We start from the raw sequence: 24,963 nt of genomic DNA, 5'->3' as shown, positions 1-24,963 counted from the left end.
GTATGTTTTTGTGTTCTTTTTTAACTACCCTGCTCCCCCCACCAACGAATAAACCGAATCTAAATGTATTTCTTTGCTTAATCCGAGTATGCATTAAAAAAAAGTTTTTTGTGACATACGTTTAACGTTTTATAAAATTAGTACTTGCGTAAGTCTAAATGATAAATGTACACCTCATCCTGGCTGACCTAAAAAGTTATAGATCATTTTTGGGCATATTTTGCCATTGGGATGTCTCCCTTCATGGTCCAACAATAGTCAGCCAGCATACTGGAACGCCATTTGCCTTGGTACCTCTTTTTCATCCTAGAAATCTGTTGATGAAACCGATTGCTAGGCTCATCGCTGACAGCCCCAAGATTTTCTGGGAAGTCTAGGTGGGTCCAAGAAGTGAAGTTTTAAAGACATGCTGCATCCCATAGCTTTGTATGAATCCGGTAGATTACTCACTATATCACAAAAGCTTTCTGTTTTATGATTTCCAAGAAAACAAGAACATATATTTTTGAATAACAACCAGGCTGCTCTTTCCAGTGGCTTTAACAGCTCTTGAACATTTTCATCATCTGTTACTGATCTTATTTATGGCCCTATAAAAATTCCTTCTTTCAGTTTTGCATCACTTACTTTTGTAAAGTTAAATTTCGAATGCATAAATGCAGCAGAGTTTTTATCAATTGCTTTTACAATTTTTTCCATCAGTCCTAGTTTAATATGCAGTGGAGACAAATACACTTTTTCAGGATCCACTAAAGGAGTTTTTAACACATTTTTCTGCCCAGGATTAAGGAATAAGTGTTTTTGCCATTGTTTTCTAATGTAATGAGACTTCCTATCACTGCTGTCCCATTCACACAAGAAGCAGCAAAATTTAGTGTAGCCAAGTTGCAATCCAAGCAATAAAGCAATGACCTTCAAATCACCACAAATATTAGTTATATTTTTCATACTGGATTTTTTTTTATAACAATAAATTCATATTCTCATACGTCTGATGGGAATTTATTGCTGTTATGCAAAAGCACAGCCTTCAAACTAACTTTTGATGAGTCTATGAACAATCGCCACTCATCTGGCCAGTGTTGATGTTCAGGACCCTCCATATATTGTTTGTATGCCCTTGTCTGTCTGTGTGTGTGTATGACAGATCATAAAGAACACTAAAATATGAAAAAACAAACACACTACTCCTGATAGAAAAATTTAAATTACATATTTGAATTCAGAACTTAAAACTGTACTAGAGTCACTACTCTGCTTTCTTGTGAAAATCATGTTGACCAGTGTTACAGGCTTTTACCAATGGATGGCAGCTGAATTTTTTCACAGGTCAAAATATTGTAATGTTTTCTCAATATTAATTGGATTTTTATGAGGATCTGCAATGAACAAATGTTAACAGTGGAATGACATATGACATACACATTATTTTGCTCAACAAATACTTGACAGGTGCACCCAAATTAGGTTACCTGGATAACTCTTAACTTTAAATTGGTGTAACATAATTTTTGTGTGAACTTCAAAATCTACAGTTGCTTAAATTTTCTTAAATTGCCATCCACTTCTCATTTTCAGTAAAACAAAATCTCTATCCTATGACTACCCTGTCCTGCCCTGACCAGACTGCATCTTTCTACAGCATAACTCAGCCACCACATATAGTCTCAAATGATCCATACCTCAACCATGGCACACCAAACAGTCCAGCTGTCACTCTTCTGAGCACTACTTGAGGAAGTCTCAGTCCTATGTCGACTTCTACATTCATCTTTTCATCCTGCAACACTGTCCTTTCTCTTGCCAAGCAAACAGAGGTTACTGGTCCAATATCCTCACAGTCTTCTAACCCCCATTGCCTCCTTGCCACCTTCAACTCGATAATCTGCCCTCCTGTACCTCCTCTCTCTTCCACAGTCACAGCCCATGATTTTGCCACCTACTTTATAGACAAAATTGGCACCATTTGACAAGATATTTCTTCATGCCAAATCCTGCACACCCCACCCACCTTCTCCTACATTCCCCAAACCATGTTCAGTTCATTCTCTCCAGTAACCAAAGGCCAAGTATCTGCACTCATCTCATCATCTCATCCTACACCAGTGGATCCCAAACTTTCTCAGTTTGAGGCACCCTTAGGGTCTTCATAATGTTTTCAAGGCACCTCCAAGCCAAAATAATTACCAAGTTGCCCCCGCCTTGCTTACCACTGGCCCTAGCCGCGGCACCCCAGTGAGACTGCTATGGCACCCCAGGGAGCCGCGGCACCCAGTTTGGGAACCACTGGTGTAGTATATAAATAATGCAGTGTGTATATAAAGAGCACACAGTCTTGACCTGCCCCTTAGATTGGGCAGAACAGTCACCAAAAATAGGGATTGTCCCACTAGACCAGGCTTGGCTAACGTGTGGCTCTCCCGGTGTTGTGAAACTACAAGCCCCAGCATGCTTTGCCAATATATAGCTGCTTATTGCTGGAAAGATATGGTGGGGCTTGTAGTTTCACAACACCTGGAGTGCCACAGGTTAGCCAAGCCTGCACTAGACTCAGAACATTTGACAAACTGTCGTACCTGTTATTGTCACTTTTACCACCTGTGGTTGCTGGTTTCTTTAGTTGCGGCTTGTCTGGATCCTGGAATGTTGGGGGGGCCCTATTTGGAAAAAATAATGAGTACATTTAGAAAATTCCAACCAGCCCTGGCGTTAAATTAATAGGACCCACAATTAATATGTAGGCCTTCCCCCAGCCCCAACATTAAAGTAATAGTATTCCCATTTAATAAATCTATTTCCCTCCCTCCAGACAGCCCCTGCAATAAATTAATCGCATTTACGCATAAATTTACCTATATACCGCAACCGTCACTGCCATTAAATAATTCATATTCACATTTAATAAATAGACCTCATGCTCCTCAAACTCAGCCCCACATTCAATTAATAGCCCAAAACCACCCCATCTTAAATTAATAGTCCCCACTATAAAATTAAATTGCCCCACCTTCAGCCTACAAACAAAATAGCACCCATTATTTAGCCACCACCTACCACACACACATTACATTGCCACAAGCCCACTGTACCATCACACACACATTACTGTGCCCCTTCATCGCCATGCTGTGCCTCCTTATGATCACACCGCAACCACCATGCTTCTTTTGCCCCCCCCTTCTCCTGGCTCCCCTTCATCACCCTGTGCCATGCTGCTTTGGCCCCCCTTCATCACCCTGTGCCATGCTGCTTTGGCCCCCCTTCATCACTCTGTGCCATGCTGCTTTAGCTCTCCTTCACCCTGTGCCATGCTGCTCTGGCCCCCCTTCACACTCTGCCGTGCTGCTCTGGCCCCCCTTCACACTCTGCCGCGATGCTCTTGGTCCTCCTTCACACTCTGCCATGCTGTCTTTGCCCCTTCTCACACTCTGCCATGCTGTATTTGCCCATTTTCACTCCCTACCATGCTCCCCCTTCACTCTGCTCCCTCCCTTCTTCCGTTCCTTCACTTACCTTTTCTATCTGCTACTTTCTTCTCTTTTTCCCAACTCCTCTCTGCGGCGCTCCTCACTGAACGTCAGGCGTAATGATATCACGCCCGACAGTCAGTGCGAACTAAGCTGAGAGGAGTCGGGGAGCGCCGCAGTCACGTGAGTATTCTTTTTTTTTTGCTCTTTCTCTTCCTTTTTTTTTTTCTACATTTTCCGCTCCCCCACCAACGAAGAGGGGAGCGATCAGGGTCAGGGGCTACTGGTGGATAGCCCGGTCCCCCGGTGGCCCAGTCCAATTCTGTACATAAGCCAATATATTTGTAATACAACCTGTCTGCATTTTAGAATCATCAGTCCACATAAAGGCTTACATTCTATTCTATTTTAATTATTTAAATAACAACCACCTGATCAATACCACATTTTGTGCCTGTGGTCTAGAAACCTGAAACCTTATACTTTCAAGGGAGCATTAGAAAAACTCATCCATATTAGACTTTGTCTCCTACATAACTATTGAGTAGTCAAATAGCAAATGCTGCTTCAGAAGTGCCTATGCCAGAGATAGGGCAACTTCAACGCAATCCACCTGTTTCCAAACTGGCACGTGACAGTAATTCTACATCCCACAGAGCCCAGGGAAGTAGAGACCAGCTGTGCACACAGCACTACTAGCACCGCAGCATCTGTGAAAAGGGGGCTATATTTTCTCAATTTTAATTATTGAAAAAGTGCAAACGTGTAACACACAGCAAACAATTAGTAATAAGCTGGGATCAAGCTGGTGCTAGATTGAGAATAAAGCATATGTGTTGCTCATTCATCGGTATTACAAAGTACTATCTTAACACACTGAACAAATATTTAATGGTTGCCATCATTTGAAAAAAGCTTTTACTATAATATGTAGATTGTAATATATAAAGTGGCATTATATGAACAAGTCCGTGTACTTCTACAAGAATGAAAAATATAAAATTTATGCTACATTGTTCAGACAGACTGCATTTTACAGAGTAATGTGTGTCTGTAAGCATGTCCTTTTTGTAATGATTAACTACCTGTTATTAAACTCAGTGGGGGGCACATATGTTGTAAGATAGAAAAGTCCTTTGGTCTGCTGGACGGATCTTTGTGTGTTTTTCAGGTCATTCCCAAAACTGTTCGTTACAAAGAGCAAATTCTCGTTGGTAAAAAAAACATATACAAGAAAATCAAATGCGGTAAATTGATTGTGAAATAAAATATGATCATCGTGTCATCTTAATGTATTCTTATTTATACTTTTACATTTATTAAAGGCACATTAACTCATTTCAAGCTTCCCCATGAGTATTATATAAAGAAATACATTTATATAAAGCTTTTATATAAAGGATTCTGTGGCAGTACATGCTGTAAACAGCAGATCAACTGACCATTTGAAGAACCACCATTATCCTTCCCTTTCCAGATTAGATATTCTCACTGGGTCTGAGCAGTGGTGGGTTTCAAATAAATTAACAACCGATTCTCTACCCTAATGACTGTTTTAAGCATATAAAAAGTTTAATATTTCATGCATTTAATACTCAAATAAGAACAAAAACAGAGGTGCACAAAACTAGATTGTTATTGTTATAAGAGAGTTTTAAACTATATTAATGAAAAAAATATTAAATAATACCTGACAAAAAACGAAAAAATATAAAGTACCAACAACGGAAGTTACATGGCAACACATAGGAATTAAATTTAAATATAGGCATTAAAACAGTACAAATTATTAAGACATTACACAGACAATAGCAAAGTAAAAAAACAACAGATATTATAAAAGCTGCATAATGATAAATTATTTATATCAATATCAAGAGGCAGTCATCTAGTCAAACCCAGGAGTGTGTGTGTGTGTATAAAATATTTCTTATTTTAGGCTGCTAATATCAAGATTATAATAGTAATGAGTCATGTTATGCCACAGTAATGCCCCCAGTTCATATTATGCCACAGTAATGCCCCTCTTCATCACACTGTGCTATGCTGCTTTTGCCCCCCCTTCACACTGTGCCATGCTGCCTTCCTTTGCTCCCCCTTGCTTCCGTTCCTTCACTTACCTTTGCTTTCGTCTCTTTTCTTCCCTTCTGTCTTCTTGCTTGCTGGCTCCTCTCTGCGCCATTCCTCACTGAATGTCTGGTGTGATGACGTCACGCCCGACATTCAGTGTGTACGGAGCAGGGAGGAGGAGTGCCGACGCCGCTAACAGGTAAGTATTTATTTATTTATGGAAGTACTCTGCTCCCCCCACCAGCGAAGAGGACTCTGGAGCAACCGGTTCGCCGAACTCACCTTAAAATTAGGTATCTGTTCTGGCGAACCGGTGTGAACCGGCTGAATCCCACCACTGGGTCTGAGTCATTAAGTATAGCAAAGCATAAAAAATGAGTAAATTTGCACCTAAGCAAAACCATGTTGCATTGGAAGGGGATGTGAATTTAAAATGTGGGGACAGATTCATAGTTGGGACATGTCCTAGATCAACTTTAAATTCAGTCAACTTTAAATTCAGTGTAATAACAAAACTAACAAGTATTTGTGTGCTATATGAAAAACAGCCAGTATTTTCCTTATGTGCAAAACAATAAACTAATCTGCCCTCCTTGCATTGTAACATAGTTTGTCCAGGAGCAAGAATACTCCACTTTTTTTGATTGCATTGCTCTCCTTAATGAGTCAGGCCCATTATGTATGTGCTAGATACTCACCTCTTTCCCTACCACCTCTGTCTACACCACACAACTTTCATGCTGCAACTAGTTTACTTTATCAAACATTTGTTTAGGGGAAGGAAGGTCAGAGTAAGACGAGGTGGAGGGTTCAGAAGGGTCCACTGAGGACAATTGATTGTTGCTTCCTCTGTGCAAATAAATGTTTGGTCTTCCATAGAAGGTCCTTTATTATAAGACAGAACACAGCACAGAATTATTTTTTTCATTTACTTTCCTACACACATAAATATACTATTGAGCCCCATTAAAATTTGAAAGTGTCACAAACTTGCTACTGCTAAATAATGATAAAGGGGTAACGTTTCTTAATTTTGTACAAGTGACCTCCTCCAGCATTTCTTTTCCCCTCCATGTTCCTCCTGCCTGCCCCTCCTGTTCTCTTTTTTTCTTATTACGACTGTATATTATAATATTGTTTTTCTTCTGTATGCTATTGATAAAACTCTAATAAAATGTATGTAAAATAAAAAAAAAGGAAAATAGGGTAACATAAGCATCATCTATATTAAGATGGAAAAATATATAAATTATTAGTTTGTACTATAGTCCTAAAATGAATGCAGCCCTACAGCTGGGAAATGCTAATGCTGGGTATACTTTACCTGGGCAGGTTATTTTTTAGTAAAATGTTAATACTTAGTATGTATGGTTCGGAAAAATATATACCATAAATGTTCCATGTCAGCATAACATTCTCATGCTAACCAAGCACAGTAACACAGCAAATATACCACCCCATCAAAGCTCCTCTCTCTTTGTGATCAGTTATTACTATCTAAGGGGGATTCAATTCGCGGGGTGCGCATCATTACCATTAATACAGTAATTGATGCGCATTATTACGGTTAGTACAGTAATTTCAGTGCTGATTTTTGCTCATAGCTCCCTGAGCAGAAGAAAGTTTTCTCCGAAATACAAAATATTTGCAAAAGAGCATTACTTCTAATGGGTGATTTTAACATAACACCTGACCCCAGTTTTGACAGATCCAACATCTCAAAAACAAATTGGATATAAATTCAAGTTCCTCAGCTCCATTTAGACAAACTTTAGCCAAATTTGATTTATATGATGCCTGTAGATCAAAATATTTGAAGACCAAAGGTTACACTTATTTTTCTCCAGTACATAATTATTATTCTAGGATAGATTTACTTAGAATTGACAAGTGGATTCATCAACAAATATCTAATGTTTTGATTCTCCAATCACAGGGACCAACCATGCACATCTTTTATGGACATTTCACCTCTCCAAGATTAAATATTCCCCATGAAACATCTATTTTCAGCTTCAGATGTGCCCTTAAAGCCATTTAATGTGTAAGTGCTATCCAAACAGCAGCTAGACTTATAAAATTCTTCTTAATCAGCTAATAACAGCAAAAATACTTAAAGAATAAAATATACATACTTGAATTACAACATAAGAAACAACAAACCAATGTATCCATGAGAAAAAATAACTAATGGTTGCTACGAAATCCCTTAAAACATTACATTTAGCCCAAATTAAGAAGACCCTCCTTTGCGTTAATAAATAATCCTGTTAGTTAGGTAACAGAGTTAGTAACCTCCTGACCTGTAAGCTTAGAGGGAAACAGACCAAAAACAGAATTAGACATAGGTTAAACCACCAAGATATTAAAATCTCTAACCCCTAAGACATATCAAATACATTTGCCTCCTATTGGGAACAACTTTATAATGTAAAAAAAGTTCCATATACTCCACAATTTTCTGACCTCTCTCAATGACCAAACAAGTATTTCTCTGCAATACTTGTTATATAGGCTTTGCATGGGAAAGATATTTCTTGCAAATCTTATCACTGGCGGGGTTACTGCCAGCAATGACAGGGCTATCACTAGTGGTTCCCCTTGATGTAGAGCTAGAAGTTCTACATCTGGCAATAAGGCTTTTCACCCTTTGGTAAATATACTCATATATATGTAAGTCAACAAGGCATTCTAACACATCAGAATTATGTCGCTTACCATTTCCATTTCAACTCGAGGTTGGAATGCACAGAAATTTCCACTAGGTGGCGCAATAGAGGAAAATTATGTTTTTCATATATCTTAATTAAAAGTTAGGAAATGTTAACATAACAAGGATTGCCATACCTTGCTGACAAAGGTATTCTGGAAAGAAAAGTACCACATTCCCCTGCACTCTTAAAATGGGTAAACAGAGAAAAACATGAAACAGGATCATATAAAGTAGACCAAATTAAATACAGAAGTGAAAATAGGGAGTGTCCTGCTCATGAGAGACAGGGCAGAGCTGGGACAAGAAAAGCCAGTGTGGCCCAAATGGAATTGGGATTTTTGCCCCAAACATAAATAAAATGGATAGTTTAAAAAGTCTTACAGTTTGTTTAGCATCATGAAGGATTTATTCATCAAAGCATACGAGAAATCTGGATTTCAAATAATCCCAATACATGACTGAGTTATGAAGCAATGCTTGCCTGTCCTTTTTGATCTGCCTTTGTGATTTAATGGGGGACATCCAGGAGAACTGCTGCAAAATGTGTTATGACTCTAAACAACCAATAAGACGTGTGCTGTCATTTTATAACCAGTACTAGAAAATTTACAAAATCTCATTGATATGTTTATAGGTTACTTTATATCAGTTACCCATATACAAATATTTATAAATGTTATCATAAATGTTCCTCAATGTATCTTACCCTGCAGATTATCACTGACTGATAAAGTGCCCCATTTGAAAGATGAATTATTAAAAATTCCATTTTCATACTTGTTACAAAATTGCAGTATGTAAATCATCGGACAAAGTACATTAAACAGAAATGGATTTAATTATTGAAAAATATCTAAAAGATCCTTTTACAATTAGCTCCGCACTAAACCTAATTATTTGTGCTGGGTGGAACATTCGTTAGTGCTGAGCTATACATTAACCTTTAAAAACAACCCCTGCACCTATAAGTCTTTTATGGTAGCAAAATACTGCATGGGCATACATCTGACTGCCCTCAGTCATTAGTAGTTGTTTGGTACAAGGTTATTACATCAGCAAAATAATCATCTTTGAATTCAGTTGTTCAACACCCCAAACTGTTTTTTGTTTGGGTACTAGTAAGAATTAACTTAACATTTTAAATGTGGGTGTATTTTTGTCCTTTACTGTAGTTTTATAGAAGTCTAGGAAATGGATCTGATTTTGCACACAATTATGTGCACTTAGAAGTGCACACAATCATCTGGTGCTCTACTTGTTTTTTCATGTGTAAGATTTGGGCAGGGTAAGTGTTAAGAAGCCTCTTAGGAGCATATTCAATTAGCTTTCCGGTTCGCGGTAACGCGCGTTACCACGAAACATGCACAGTATTGGCGGTAATACGGTACCGCAATAACGCGGATTTTCGTACGCAATCCTATGGGCTGCGAATGAAAATACACGTTATTGCGGTACCGTGGATTGACTTTGCGGGCCATTCCGGCGTGATCCCGCGAACCGGAAAGCTAATTGAATATGCCCCTTAATGTCAGAGATATAACAAACTGTGGGGACTATCTCACAATGGTGACTAGTGGGCGGCATGTTGTAATCATGCCGTATGATTCATGCGGCAGTACAAAATGTACTGTCACTGGCATTTATCAAGGCAGGGCTCATTGGTGAACACTGGCCAACAACCCGTATCTAAAAACTCCTTCACCAGCAGCCTAATGCTGCCAGCAAATGGCTACTCTAAACCTTGTGTGGCTATTGCGCATTCACGGCTTAGGTTACCCATTCTCATAATGATGTCACTCAGTGATGGATGAGGTGCAGCTTCTCTGGCGGCAATGGAGTTGTATGGACTCCATTACAAAGGTAAGCTAACGCCATCTTGAGAAAGCAAAGCTTTTCGCCACTTGGTAAAATGGGACACACCGCAATCCCCATAGAAGTCTATGAGAACTGCAGTGACCAGCGTTAAACAGGTTATGGCAGTAAAAAGGAAAAATCTCTGATTTCTCTTGCATTAACCATTTGATAAATTGAAAGAAGAGCTGTGATGACAATGACCATTCACCAGGGAAAACAGCTGTTTTCTCCAGACTTTTGGCTCATTGCAACTTAGTAAATAGACCCCTGTGTCTACTAAATTGACCATACAGAAGATTTAAAGTCAGCTTTTGGTGTGTTGTAAGACCTCATTACCAACATGTACAATAATTATCCTATGAATATTAATAGGATCATTATAAGGTATCATTATCATTTTGCGGAAAACCATGTACCCAACATTAAGTTTGGACATAGGTCTGCATGTTTACGGAACATGCAAGCATAATTTCCAAGCTTTTTTACGTTTTCATCATTGTTCTTTCTGAAAAAAAAGTGCCCATTTTTTTTTACTGTATTAAACAATTCCACGGTCACGTTTTTTTAATTCTGCATATTTCCTGCAATTTTCAACACCTGTTCTAATTTTATAGACTTTATAAAATAATGCTTATTAAAGAGGATTATTTAAAAATAGAGTAATATTACATTATAGCCATAATAAAGGGAATTGTATCGCTCCAAAGTCTACCTAGAGCGCTTGGCATATTCATAGTTAATCACTAGTCCCATCACCGAAAATGCCTTTGAAAATTATACTTTATCGATGACACTTTTCATGTGTATTTAAAATTAAAGAGATTAATTTGTTATCTCCCTATGGTCAGGGAAGATGCTAACAAGGTGGAAATGTTTACCTGTAGTAACCAGGCGTGGGCTGGCAGATGTCAGCCCGGGGGGCTTTGATGACGCGGCCACATCGCGTGTCACGTGATGCGGCTGCCTGTGCGCTGCGGTGGCCGTATCACGTATATTGTGATGCAGCCGCCGGTGAAAATAGACTATATTGCATCCGGGGGGCGGCCGGCCGTACTACCAGGGCCATCTTAACAACATTATGGGCCCCCGGGCAAAGCAGTGCACCGGGGCCCCTAGATATAGATATAGATATATAGATGTATACAGATACAGATATAGATATATAGAGATAGATAGATGTACTTGCTCAGTGACCCTTGTAGGTTTTTTTTTGCAGGTTTTTTTCTTTTGCAGGATTATTTATTCTCATTAAGAGCCGTGCCTATGGGGCCCCCTTGCCCATGGGGCCCCCGGGCAGCTGCCCATCGTGCCCAATGGAAAAGATGGCCCTGCGTCCTACCCCCTGGCCCTAACACCGGTAAGACTGAGCAGCCCGCCCCTGGTAGTAACCAATCAGCAATTGGCTTTTATGGACCTAATGTAAGTTAGACAGTGGAAAAAAAATCTATTAATTGGTTGCTAAGGATTTCCTTTACATTGCATCAGTTAGTAAGCAACTTATTTGATGTAACTGTGAAGGCAAATCTTTATAAAATAAAACAAAAAACAAATTCAAAGCTACATCTTCGGGTAAAATATTGAGTTTTCCCAATCCATACACATTAATGTTATAAAATAATAATAAAACTGCTAAAAAATAATGACATTGTGTTTTTGAAAAGTACTTTGTTAATTGCACATATATGAAAATGCTATGTGAAAATCCATACCCATATGTGGGGGGGAGATGGGAGATAATGCAGTGCAGTTAAAGTACTGTGCAGTAGTAATATACGTAGGCACATGGCACGATGCATGTCACGTGACCGAGCTTGTTGGTTGCCATGACTACCACTTGTAGCGTCAGAATTTAAAGAATTACGGTTGATTTGTTAAGCTATTAGACCTGGTGAAGGAGGAAGGTGATAGCGGTGGTTTATGCATATGATTGACACTCCAAGCCAGCGATGGAGGGTAAACCCGTAGCTGTGTGGTGCTAGGAAGATCTTGCGTTATGGATGTGAGGTGCCAGTGTGCACACAGTTAGCAGGTGTGGTCTTGAGGGAGGAGGAGACCAGGGAGGGCACCTAGTAGCAGGTGTCTCTGGTACTTACAGCAGCTCTCAAACCTCTCACTATCAGTGACAACAGCGCATAGTGGTGTGTACGGGCTACACAGTATTGGGAGGCTTTCAGCCGCTAGTAGTAATGTAGTCAGAAGAGGTGCAGATACAATGGACAGCGTCATGTTTACGTGAATGAAGACATATATCTGTTAAAGTTGATACAAAATATAGCAGTTACTTGTATCTACTGTTTACATGTTTATTTGTGCGGGTGCCGGTGCCTAGCAGAGGATACGTAGACGCATTCTAGAACGCGGATGACAGACTTTTGAAAAAATACATACCTGGATTTGACAGTTGACAGTTGAGGCTGGTTGCGCTGAACGTCTGAGCTTTAGGAGCGGTGGAAGCATCAACTTTCTGATTCATTTGAGTGGACTATGCAGCCAATACCCGCGGGTGGTGGGCGATATTTAGCCCCCCTTGCCCAGCAACCTGCTGTCAAAACAGTGCACGTTTACAGAAATGGAGACCCCTTTTATCGTGGTCGCCGGATGGTGATCCATGAGAAGCGTGTGGGCAATTTTGATGTCTTCCTGAAGGATGTCACTGGTGGGGTTCAAGCCCCCTTTGGAGCAGTAAGGAATATTTACACTCCAAGACATGGACACAGGGTGACTAATTTGGACGAAATTCAGCCTGGAGAATGCTATGTGGCAGCCGGAAGGGAAAGTTTTAAAAAGTTGGAGTAAGTACTAAATATAAATGATCCCACTTGTTTTTGTATGTCTGCTGTTTGGTACCTTGTCACAGTGCTAATAACCTGCCGTACCAGGCATACACTATGCAATTGCTTGTTTTGAAGCGTCATTTGATACATGTACACAAGTATACACATAGAACTAAAATATGTATGCATAATATATCAAAACACCTTCAAAGTATAAGAACATATTAGTATGATCCTCAGTCACAATACAACACATAGAAAAAATATCATAACTGTCAATTTGTCTAAAAGCATATATCAGTTGTCACATAAAGTATATCGCAATTCTGGTTTTGGTAAATGAGAGCTTCAGTGTTGTGTTGGATGTTAATGCTATGTAGTCTGCTATAGTAAGAACTATGCACTATAGCGGCATGCACAGTTAATTCAATCTGTTTTGTGACATTGTGAAACAACAACAAAAGTGCTTTGTAATTGCTCTTCACCTAACTACATGGCTGTTTGTATTTCATTGATTTTCCTGCTTTGATGACCATCTAGATTTCTGAGAAACACTTAAATCCTAAAATAATAGTATCACATATGTATCCTTTCATCTTCATGTATGGTTTTATAGTATTAGTTGATTTTTTTTTTTAGATTCAGGGTTCAATATTTAATTTCTTATCACTTAGCAAAATGATTTGTTGTTAGTCATTTTACCCCAATATGCCAAATACATTGATCCAAATCACTAAACAAACTGGTTGATGTGCTGGCCAAATGAAGTGTGAAACAGTTTGTATCCAATTCTTTTATCTTTAGTAATATTTACTCTTTGGAGTTGAGCATTTGTTGCAGTACTTTGTTTTATACTGACTAGTTAATGCCAGCTACTTTAAACCAAGTCTGGCAAATATTATGACAATAACATATTCAAATAATACAGGTATATTTAATATCACTGTAAAATGCACAAAAATATGGAATTTCAAAATAATACTCTGCAAATCATCATATGATTTACTTTTCATACCTGACAGCCTGACTACTTTTCAGACTGTGAGAAGTGTCTGCTTCTGCCTTTCTTACTTATTTCCAGATACAATATTATTGACTGAGCTAATTTATTGATGTTAAAAATTGCATTTTACACCAGTGAATTCATCCCAGATTGTCGCAGTTGTAAAATAAGTGGGTCATTAATGATTAATTATTAATTATTTCACGGTGAAAAGGAATTAGATTGGCAGATGTGGTGTTCATAAACTTTTCCACACTTTCATTAGTTTATTCTGTGTAAGCACATCCCCTCTGATTGTATAAACTGGGAAAATGAAGGTTACTCTTTCTGAGCACTTAGCAATTTGTCAAATTTTATAATCCAAGTTTTTAAGGGATCCGTATAATTATACTCAAGCAACTAGACATGGAAAGCATGAAATATAAAAGAATGAAAGGATAGCTTTTACAAACTGTCTTATAACACAAGATGCATTAAGTAACCTTACTGGTCATTGTCATCATGTATTGTTTAATTATTGGAACCCCAAATTAGTATAACTGAGAAAAAAACATCAACTTGTTACATTTTCTGCACTGATTAGAACCTGCATATAATTATTTAAAATCACCAAAGTTGCGCAATTTTCAGAAGTAGAATGAATTCAAACTGGCTATTAAGCCGTACTTTGACCCTTTGTGGTATATTTACTAAACTGTGGGTTTGAAAAAGTGGAGATGTTGCCTTTAACAACCAATAAAATTCTAGCTGTCATTTTGTAGAATGTACTAAATAAATGATAACTAGAATCTGGTTGCTATAGGCAACATCTCCACTTTTTCAAAGTTTAGCAAATATACCTCTCTGTATTGACTGGATATATGCATCTGTCCCTTTCCATTGGGGTGGAGCTATGTGATATGTGATCAAGTGTATGTGATTTTTTAAGTTATACATTTTATTTGGCCACGCCCACAATGGCCAAGCTCACTGAGATTGTGCATTAACTGGTGGATGGGAGATAGCTTTGAAAAATGTTAATATATTTTTTTTTTGAGGAAGGATATGGGAATAGGAAATTTTGAAATCAACTGTGAAAATGGATTAGCTTTGCTATAGATCATTCATTTTTAGTTTTGTGCTAACCATCCCTTAACATACACTGGCAATATTTACAAATCTTTTACAAATGAAATGATGTTTTTAATGTCTGCTGGGTTTGTAGTAAAAGTATTTTCCCTCCTGTCCGGTAATGTTAATTATTAGCCCAGACAGAGACATCTAAAGTTAAACAGACAACCCTGCAAAGGGTCAGTAACTCTCAAGAATTAAAGCAGGTTTTTCAGAAACTAAAAAATTATTTGCATTACTCACAAAACTTATCTCCCCAGAACCCAGTGATCTGTAATGTTGCTTCGGCTGTATTTGAATAGGGTAGAGACAACATTTTTTGACCAGCTAATATGCTTATAAAGGTATTTGTCAGTGCAGGTATATATTCTGTAGCTGATAGCACTGTGCAACAGTCAAGTACTAACTGAAGCAACCTAGCAGAGGTGGAACATGGCATGTTGGTTCCCATAACAAAATTTGGGGTAAGGCCCAGTGATGCTGGAACCACTCTCCGGATGCCCGTGCTCTGATCTTTGGAGCATGTGCAGAACCAGCGCATGTGCTGCCAAACCCCATTTGGGGATTGATTGCGCATTCACTGTCCCCACGCATACTCAGAACTGGCCCCCACCCTGCTCTCATGGGTGGGGGCTGATGCATGTGCAGTTAAGTCCCAAACAGAACTTTAGAGTGGAGCCTCAAGAGACCAGCATTGCTAGGCTCTTCTCACCTCCGGGCCCTATCCCTATTCCTATCCCATATGAATTGGAAATTAAAATGAAAATGCCAGCAAAGTTATCCAAGTTTTATCCATGACATACCTCCCAATGTTTGTTCCTCCAGCAGCAGGACGGATCTCTCCCAACCGTCCCACCGATTGGGACATAGCTGGATGGTAGTACAGAGCCCTCAAATCGGGACTATCCTGCCCATGGCAGGACGATTGGGAGCTATATATACAGACATATAAATGTATAAGTGAATACATACAATTGTTTGTTAAAGATAGCGTTAGATTTATTTAAACTCATTGGGGGTTATTTACAAACTTTGAAAAGGCTCTCCCGCAGTTTTATTGTGAGCAAATGCACCTGTTTGCACATACATAGGTGCTCACCAAGACTCAGCATTTTGAAACTGCTTCTGAAAAACACTTCTACCTTTTCAGTATCACAGCTCCAGCTTGAAATGCTGGTGGTAAAATTCTTCCTACTAAATCTGAGGATTACTCCCTTCATTAATTATTTTTCTTTTGTTTCTAAAATACTGCTTACTCTAGCTTAATTTATGTTTTATAGTAATCATGAGCGTGAATTCAAGCCTGTCTTTAATTCATATGTTACGATTGTACAGTTTTATTACACTGGTAGAGTTGTGCCTACAATTATGCTCTTCGTTATAATGAGCACCTGGAGGGTGCAGTAGGTTTCCCATTAAAAGTATAAGTCACTGCCTAATCTCCACATCTTTAGAGGATATGTAATCAAGTTCTTCTGTGGAGAGAAAAGTGAGGGACATTTTAGAATAACTGGTGCACAGGTAACAGAGCAAAAAAGTATCCATAACAATCAATCAGCTGTTTGCTTTCAGTTTCTGAACTGTACCAGGATAATGAACATCCTGATCAAATTGGTTGCTATGGGTTACAGATCCTTATTTGCCACTTTTTTTTATAAAAGTCCCTAAAGAACAAGAAAGCACTCTGACTAGTTTTGTTTTTTTCATGTTTGTTAAACTCGTTGCTAAAGCTGATTGGACGAGTCACAGTATCCATCCAATCAGCTTTGTAGGCAGATAGTAGGGAGAGGTGCATTCATTCAGAAATTCATTCATTCATTCATTCATACTTTCCTGGGTTTCAGTCCTGCATAAGTGTTCATTATTTGCACCAACAAGGGTGAGTCTATCCACCACTGTATGGGTGAACTCTGCTTTTCTGCTAGCTGAGGGAAGGGTTAGTTATCTGTACAATAAAAAAACATTTGGGTTAATATCCAAGTTTATGTTTTTATACTTGTTGTTATTGATCTTACACTCTCATTTGTCCTGAGATTCTTGATACTACTCTTGGTCATGTTTTGCAATATAGGAATTTATCTCTAGGTTTTCCCATGTTGTGATTGTTATATATATTTAGCAAAGGAGCAGTTTCTGTATGAGGATAGGTGGATCAAGGATTTGTTATTTGAAAGGATACTTAAATTAGATATTGTTTTATTACAATATGCTACATGGGATGATTATTATTTAATTTTCAGCTTACTTTAACTAAAATTAGAATTTCTTATGTGTGTGATACTTGCTCCCCATGCTACTTTTATTGTTAAACAAAGCATTTAAAGAAATCAGTTTAATTTTCTGAATTAAGACCTAAGCAGACAGGGAAACATCTAGTGCTTTGATCTGATTTTTTATGTTTGTAAGTATGATGGAGTTGACACAAATAGTACTTAATGATCATGCTTTGAGTAAGTGGTAGATAGATAATTTTATTTCAATCAAATTGAGCATTAGGCTCAAAAATAAGCCCAATGACGCAGAAAATAATGGCACTAATTTTTGATGCTTTATCCCGTTTTATAATAACACAAGTTAATGCTTGTATTGCGTCACCAACCAAATAGATCAGAAGTTCTTGCAGCCAGGTCAAGATCATAACAGATACTTAATAACCTAATAATCTCATTATTCGGCAGTTTGGCAAAAAGGGAAAATTTGACAGTGTGTGGGTACCCGAAATGTGATGAATGGGGAAAGATAAAAGGGACTTTGTTCCCTATTCACACCTGATACCCTGTCTGTTAAGCTGTTGAAGGACACAGCAGAACATTAAGACAATACATTTTTATTTTCAAAATATTCATATAATATAAACATCTTGTTCCTTCTATTTTCACAGGGGTAGTTCCATGCAGCTATAATGATATCTGGCTGTGGCTGTTATGTTTTAATCCATACATGCTTTGTATGCAAAAAAATATAATTTAGTCTGCTTTTACATTGTACTGTCAACTTTTTGATATTGTTCATTTTGACTTTACATAATTAAATTGGAAGCAATGAGTAGCATTAAGTAGCTTATGGCTTCTGTTCAACTTCAACTCCTTGTTGGCACTCAAAGCTGTCGGTGATCTAGAAAAATATTTTTACTTTACCCATTTTGCAGCAATTGTTTTGTATATAAAAAAAACAATTTTGATACCACATATATATTGACCCATGTCTCTTACAGATCATAGGCCTATATGAGTTACAGTATTTGCCTGACATGCTCCATAGCTGAGTAAATATTTAAACACAATAGTGATTTAAACAGATTTAAACCTCCGATTATCTGACCACACAAAAGCACCTCTTCAGAACGTTTATTTATGTGTCTGGAATAAAAACTGTTAAACATTTGTTCACCATAATGTGGTATAACTTAAGCTGTCCTTTATAAACTTTTATTGTTGGTGAAGTTCTTAAGCAAATCTAACATATCCATTGTTGGTATATACAGGCCTGTGGTTGATCAAATAATAGTCTCTTAAGTGTTTATTTGCTAGGAAATGCTTGCAAGCCAATACGTTTTAATATTATTTTCATACATGATACATGGACATTTGGGGGGATGGGGTTAATTTTCCTTAACTTGTTTTCTTATTGTAGTCTACTGGTATTTGTAGTTCAGAAACATCTGGAGATCCATAAGGTGCTTGAACCTGCTGCAGGTTAGGCATACTTACAATAAGATCACTTGAACCTAGTGTGTTGCATTTCTATGTCAAGGCTAGCTCTTCCACAGATTCATACAATTATTTGATATTTAAAGGGTCACTTAAACATGTTATACGTTACTTTATATAAAATAGCTAGTAATAACATCCACAGATATACGTATAATTTTCAGGAACTAATTAGGTATAAAAAAATATTTGAGATATACAGTAAAAATGTCCATGAATAGATGACTATAGATGAGGCCAGCACCGAATTCTGTGTGAACATCATATCCAAAGGAAATCTGACACACACAAAATGGAATTGAGGGACAGGACTAAAAAGCAATTGGCATATAACACACACTAATGCATGTCTTGGGTCAACAACTTGCTGGGACAAAGAATTTTCTGCAGCTAAAGCTGGGTACACACTACAGAAATTTCGCTCAACTTTTTATGCCGAGCGATTTTACATCCGACCGATGGTCCGATCGCTTGGTGCATGGACTGCATACACACTAGCCTTGTTTATGACGATAAAGGGAAGAGCGGACGTCCCTTTAGCCACTTTTTACATCCATGTTGTCGTGAGCAATGACTGTAATTTCGTACTCACTTTATACACACTACACAGCGGAAACGAGATTGGAACGAAAATATTAAACGGTACGACCAACCAAATGAGGCGACAATCGTCCATTTGGGCAGACTTTCGACCATCGTGTCACTGCACACACTGACCCGACTTTTGAACGAGCGGTCGTATGTTGGCTGTTTGAGCCGATTATTGGACGAAAACAGTGTAGTGTGTACCCAGCTTTAGTCAGGTTCCGAATTATCAGTTAACTACCACATACATGGTGGTAATTGAGTTAGATGTTTGATAAATCAAAAATGTTTAAATAAGACATAAATAATTATTATTCTTTTTCTTCCAGCTACCTACATATTGGGGAGATCAAGAAAAAGACACTGGAGCCTTTAAATCTGGTAAATTAAATTTATGCACTTATTTATACTTCTAAATTAATATCTTTAATTTTCAAATTAATATACTTTAATTGAAATATTTAAAATATTAAGTCATCCAAATTTGTTCGGTAATGTGAGATCATTATGGCATTTTATGCTTTTATTAATTCAGTGTAGAGAGTGCCACTGAATCAGAGTTGATAGAAAAGGTCAATTGATCTACAGGCACAAAAAGTTATATTTTCTCAGGAAACATTGTAGTTTGTGCCAGTCAGGTCACTTCAAGTCTGTGTGATGGGATATACATAATAGGGATTTTTTGTGTCTAAAAGACTCCTGGGACATTTAGTTTCTTTACATAGTTAGATTGTTGTATTGTTGCTTGTACTCCTAGTTGCCAGTCATGTTTTGCTTACAGTTTTCAAGTATGACATGACAAGGTGATACCAACTCAATATAGCATAATGTGTGATTCAGGGTTATTCAGTTTCACTACAGTATATTGGACATCATCATCCACAGTTGATAGTGGCCAGCTTGTTGGCATCCAGTAGTGAATCTTTATAAAAGGATGTCTTAAAATAGTTTGGATTCACAAAGAATACAAAAGGTCTGCCCCCAGTTCAGGATCCTTGGGCATCCCAGACCAGCTGCTGTTTAGTGAGGGGAGGCCAACATAACAGTCATGGGTTTTGGCAGTACATAAGGGAGCCTGGAGAAAGAGTAGTCTCCTCTTGTCTGCTGGGGTCCATGAATGCACTCTTAGCTCCTGACGGCCTCTTCTTATATAAGTATTGTCTTTTCCATTGACAACACTCTGCTGGCAGAAGCAAGTAAACCATCAATGGATCTTGGCAGATGCTGTGGTTCCACCAGGTGGAATGAGGGGCACCAGATAAGTAATATTCTGTATTTATGTTTAACTTATGAAGTTTCATTTTTACATAGAATCAACCTATAAGGATAGTATAGTTGTTATCTATTTTCTATGGCTATAAATTGAATAAAAGTGTTTATTTAACTGTTTTTTGCTGTTGAAATAATTGTCTGCATATTGTAAATCTGTAGCTGTTATCTCTAGCTTGTTTGCTGATTGGTTTGTCACATATAATTTTACATTATTTTTATAGGATATATAACTTCACTAGCTCATTATGTACATACTGACCAGTGTGTGTGCTTTCTTGTGCTTGAGGCTCTGTATAGAAAGCTGAATTTTCCCGGACTATGTGAAATGTGTTTGTCGCTATGTGATTAATTGGAAAATAAGCAAAAGTTCATATAATTACTTTACTTAAATTCATCTCATTGTAAGTATCCCACTCTAGTCATTTGAGACCTTGAGAGGTATTCTGTACCAAACCAGTGTCAGACGTTAGCTAGACATTTGTTCAATCTATGGTCATAAAATAACTGAAGGTGTTTTCCCTGCTTTGGGCAGAGTGTGTTTCTTAATTGTTTTTTTTTACGCAGAGAGACACTTAATTCAAGAGACATAGTTTCTTCTAGACCCTTTACATTGTTTTGTCTTCTGATGACCTTGCTTCACTCCTAAACTACACTTTGTAACCGAGGAACACATACACACGGTAGCAAAAGTAATACAATCCTTGTATTGTTTATGTCTTTAGGATATAGTTACAGCATTCTCTGTGAATACTGTAACAATTGTTTTTTTTTTTTTATCTAAAAACATTGTCACAGCAAGTCTACATTACTATGCTGCTGAAATATTGACTATTATTATTATCAATAAATATTTCAATAATAATTATTAATAATAACATTACCAATTGGTCATTTTCTGTTCTGTTCCATTATACAGAGTGGCCGAGGGCAGAAGCAGAATGCTAGTGTAGTGGGAGAACAAGCAGAGAGTAATCGTGTAATGATACTGGGAGTAGTATTGCAGTAATGGTCATAACAGTATATATGAGAGTAATGCTGTTTTGGGGACCTGTTTGGTTATTATGTTTTTATTTAATGAATTTATATTTCTCCTGGTCTTCTGACCGTTATTTACTCTCTGTGAATATGGCAACAAGGCCATTAATACTTACTCCCGTCACTCATTGCCCTTAAGCAAGTCGTGTTTTAGACATTGCCCTGAGTGAGCTGCTGGCTGAACATTGAACCTGAGCTACCATTGACAGATTTCCTGCAGCCCCAGATGCAGCATGACTACAATTATCTATGGGAAGCACCCCGAGAGTAACAAATAGACATATGTAAAATAAATGTCCTTCCTGTGAAGCCTAATTAGTCTGGGTCGTTGCCTTACGCCATTTGAGGGCAGGTTAGTTTGCAGAACATTTCAAGAAATGTGAAGATTAGTCTTCCCCTCCTTCACCAGCTAGTTCATTGCTTTTGTGTCCAGTAGAGGAGGGGTAGGAGGGCTGCTCTTCTGAGCCGCATACGCAACGCAGCTCCATCAGTATGTAGGGAAGGAGACTGTTCACATGCTAGTGACTTTCATTGGTGACGTCACCGGCGTTGTGCATGGACTGATTTCCATATGGAGCTGTGCTGTGTAAGTGGCTGAGAAGAGCAGCCACCGGACCCCCTCCTCCAGCAAACATCACAGTCCACCCAAAACTGTGACTTTCCCTCCAGAAGTGGGACTATAGGCAGAGAATGTTGCTCTCTCCTACCTGTTCTTGCAGCTTTGTCTACCTGTTACTGGTGTCTTAAAGTCAGTTGCTACTATGCACCTCCTGGAACTCTGAGGAATGAGGGTAATAGTCCTCTCTCTGCCTCATCCAGCTCTGACATTAAATACATATCATCCATATTTAATATTTAGGCCTTTTGGTCCCAAGGAGCCCCAATATTAAAACAGTAACATCCATGTTTATTAACTCAGCCTCCACCGCCCCAACCAGTCCCACAATTAAATGAATAACATTAACTTTGAATAAATAGGCATTTTTGCCCAAAACCAGAATGGGAGGCTGTCACACATGGAGGGGAAAACAGGGATAGAGACTGTCTCACATGCTGTGGGAAGGGAGATGGGAAACAGAGCGTGTGGCTGTCACATGCTGAAGAGAAGGGGGAGATAAAGAGTGGGAAGGCTGTCACTTACTGACGGGAGTGGAGGTGGAAACCTAGAGGAGTAATGGGTCAGACTGATCCACATGGCACATGCAATGATGTAAATGATCCTGGGTGTTGGACCCTTCAACCAGGAAGCATAGCAATATCAGGATTGGCTGGGGGTGGTCCAGATTAGACCTCACTCGGTCAGAATGGTGACACAGTAAGTTAACTCTTACTACTCCGAGACAGTATCACTGAGCTGTCTTAGGGAGATTTTAAAGATAAGCACCAACAGAAAATGACCCTTAGAGCTGCATATTATTAAATAGACCCTATATTGTGAAAGGGGTTTTGTGATTAGATAAACAAATTGTTAACATGAATTTCACCTGTGTCCTCTCCATGGACACTAGTCACAACTTGACCATGAGAAATAAGTCTGGCATAGTTGGTGAACAAACACAATTATTTTTGGTACAACAAATTGAAACTGTATCCTCAGAGGTAGCTGTGTACATAAACCACATGAATGTTATTCAAAGCAAATAGGCCTAGTGGGAATTGAGAAGTGGCAACAGTCACTATACAAAGCTGGGGACTGTCCCCAAGCATAAAGGCATCCACTTGTCATATAGATACATTATATTGATCAATCTGCCCTTTAACAGTCTACTTCCAGCCTTGAATAGATGCATGAAGGAAGAATAAAGAAAGCCTTTAGATTAAATACACTACTTATGTTCTACCTGGTTTATCTGCTTATTTATTTCTTTTAATGGAGATGAGAATAATCTGTAGAAGAAGTAGTCTAGATTTATTTACTGTGACTTATAAAGATATCTAAGACCTCTAAATGGTTATATATTAAGGTACAGGCTCAGGTACATGAGTGTTATTCATCAGTCTTTTAAACACTGTTAACCCCTTTGTAACTGCATCAATTATGGAGCATAGCTTTAGAATCATTGTTATTGTGAAAAATGGGTTTTTAAGAGAATGGATAAAAATCATCTATTGATCATCCTATTTCTTATGTGTTTTGCATTTGAATTCATGAGCGGACTGAGTTAGCGCTAGGGATCAGTGACAGGGACATAGTCCAACCTTACTAAGATGGCCACGCTGCACTGGCACCTGTCCTTTAGGTTCAATGATCCCTATGTGAGCTTCAGCCTCTCTTCCATTCAGCAGTTAACAACGTAACTGAGGAGAGACTGAGATAATAATGCTCATGTGCCCAGACCACTTTAACTGCATTCATAGCAGTGACAATATGGAAGAATAAGGTTCATGTGCCTAATCCCTACTGTGTTGTCTCCTAAATTATATTCATATCTTTTAGATCAACTTCACAGGTCTGAAAAATCTTTAACCATAAAATATTATTGTAATGGAATACACTAATTATTTTATACACTTACCTCTATTTAGTTTACATCTGTGAATGCACAACAAATTATTTTTAAATAATTCCTTTCTATCTATACATGTTAATATCTTTAACCAACCTACCTTTAAATTTGAATTCTGGGCTTTGGAACTGAAGCTTGCTGTGTAAATCCACACTGTAGTATTGGGCCTCCTAAACGCTGGCTTTAAGTGCATGTATTTTACTGTTTCTAACACCAGTAAGAAGCAAGTAACTATTGTTTCCACTGTCATCATACCCACTACTGCTGTTACTAAAGTTTGTTAGTGTTGTGGTAGCCTTCATAGTTTTTGGAGCGTATCTTGTTCTTTCCCCATGTTGTTACTGAGAGTAAACATGTAACAAAAGCTTTGAGTTTTAATTCACAGTTTTATTAGTGTTAAAAAAACGCTAATGCAGCACCAGTGGGTCCCTGGCCTTGCAGACATTTTGTTCTGATACAGAAGACTATAAACAGAGCTATTACTATTGGAGGCTGGACAGACAGGTGTCTTGGATGGAGGGAGGCTTGTGGGTACATGCCTAGTAATGAAGACATTCACATATTGTCAGATTCATTTGTCTATCTGAACATTTCAGCTGCTGCATGTTTGCTAAGTGACAGCTGAATGAAAGGATTGAAGTATACTCATATAAAAAATACTTTATTAAAAAACGAAGATCTGCCGTAAGGATTGCTCCAACATGGGGCATTTATGATAATATAAATAAATACTTGATTTCTGTGTTTGCTGCTGGATTTTTACACTAGTTTTATTTTGTTAAAGATATTGATATTATATTCTTTTAGTGAATATTAAGAATATGTATTTCTGACTTGTTTGTATGCCATTGTAGGATAAAATA

At 38.1% G+C, this 24,963-nt stretch overlaps 1 protein-coding gene across 4 annotated transcripts in view; it reads left to right on the top strand.

The window, feature by feature from the left end:
- Nucleotides 1-11,971: 11,971 nt before the first annotated feature.
- Nucleotides 11,972-24,963, top strand: part of DCDC2 (doublecortin domain containing 2) — a 91,367-nt gene continuing 78,375 nt past the window's right edge. For all 4 annotated transcript variants that reach the window (XM_075213143.1, XM_075213142.1, XM_075213144.1 and 1 more), the window contains exons 1-2: nt 11,972-12,896; nt 19,616-19,667. In XM_075213143.1, the coding sequence (XP_075069244.1) occupies nt 12,589-12,896; nt 19,616-19,667 (360 nt within the window). In that variant the 5' untranslated portion in view covers nt 11,972-12,588. The remainder of the gene's footprint in view (nt 12,897-19,615; nt 19,668-24,963) is intronic.

This window comes from Mixophyes fleayi, chromosome 5, assembly GCF_038048845.1.
Source record: "Mixophyes fleayi isolate aMixFle1 chromosome 5, aMixFle1.hap1, whole genome shotgun sequence".
Classification (NCBI taxonomy): Eukaryota; Metazoa; Chordata; class Amphibia; order Anura; family Limnodynastidae; genus Mixophyes; species Mixophyes fleayi.
This window is presented reverse-complemented; position numbering and strand designations above follow the sequence as displayed.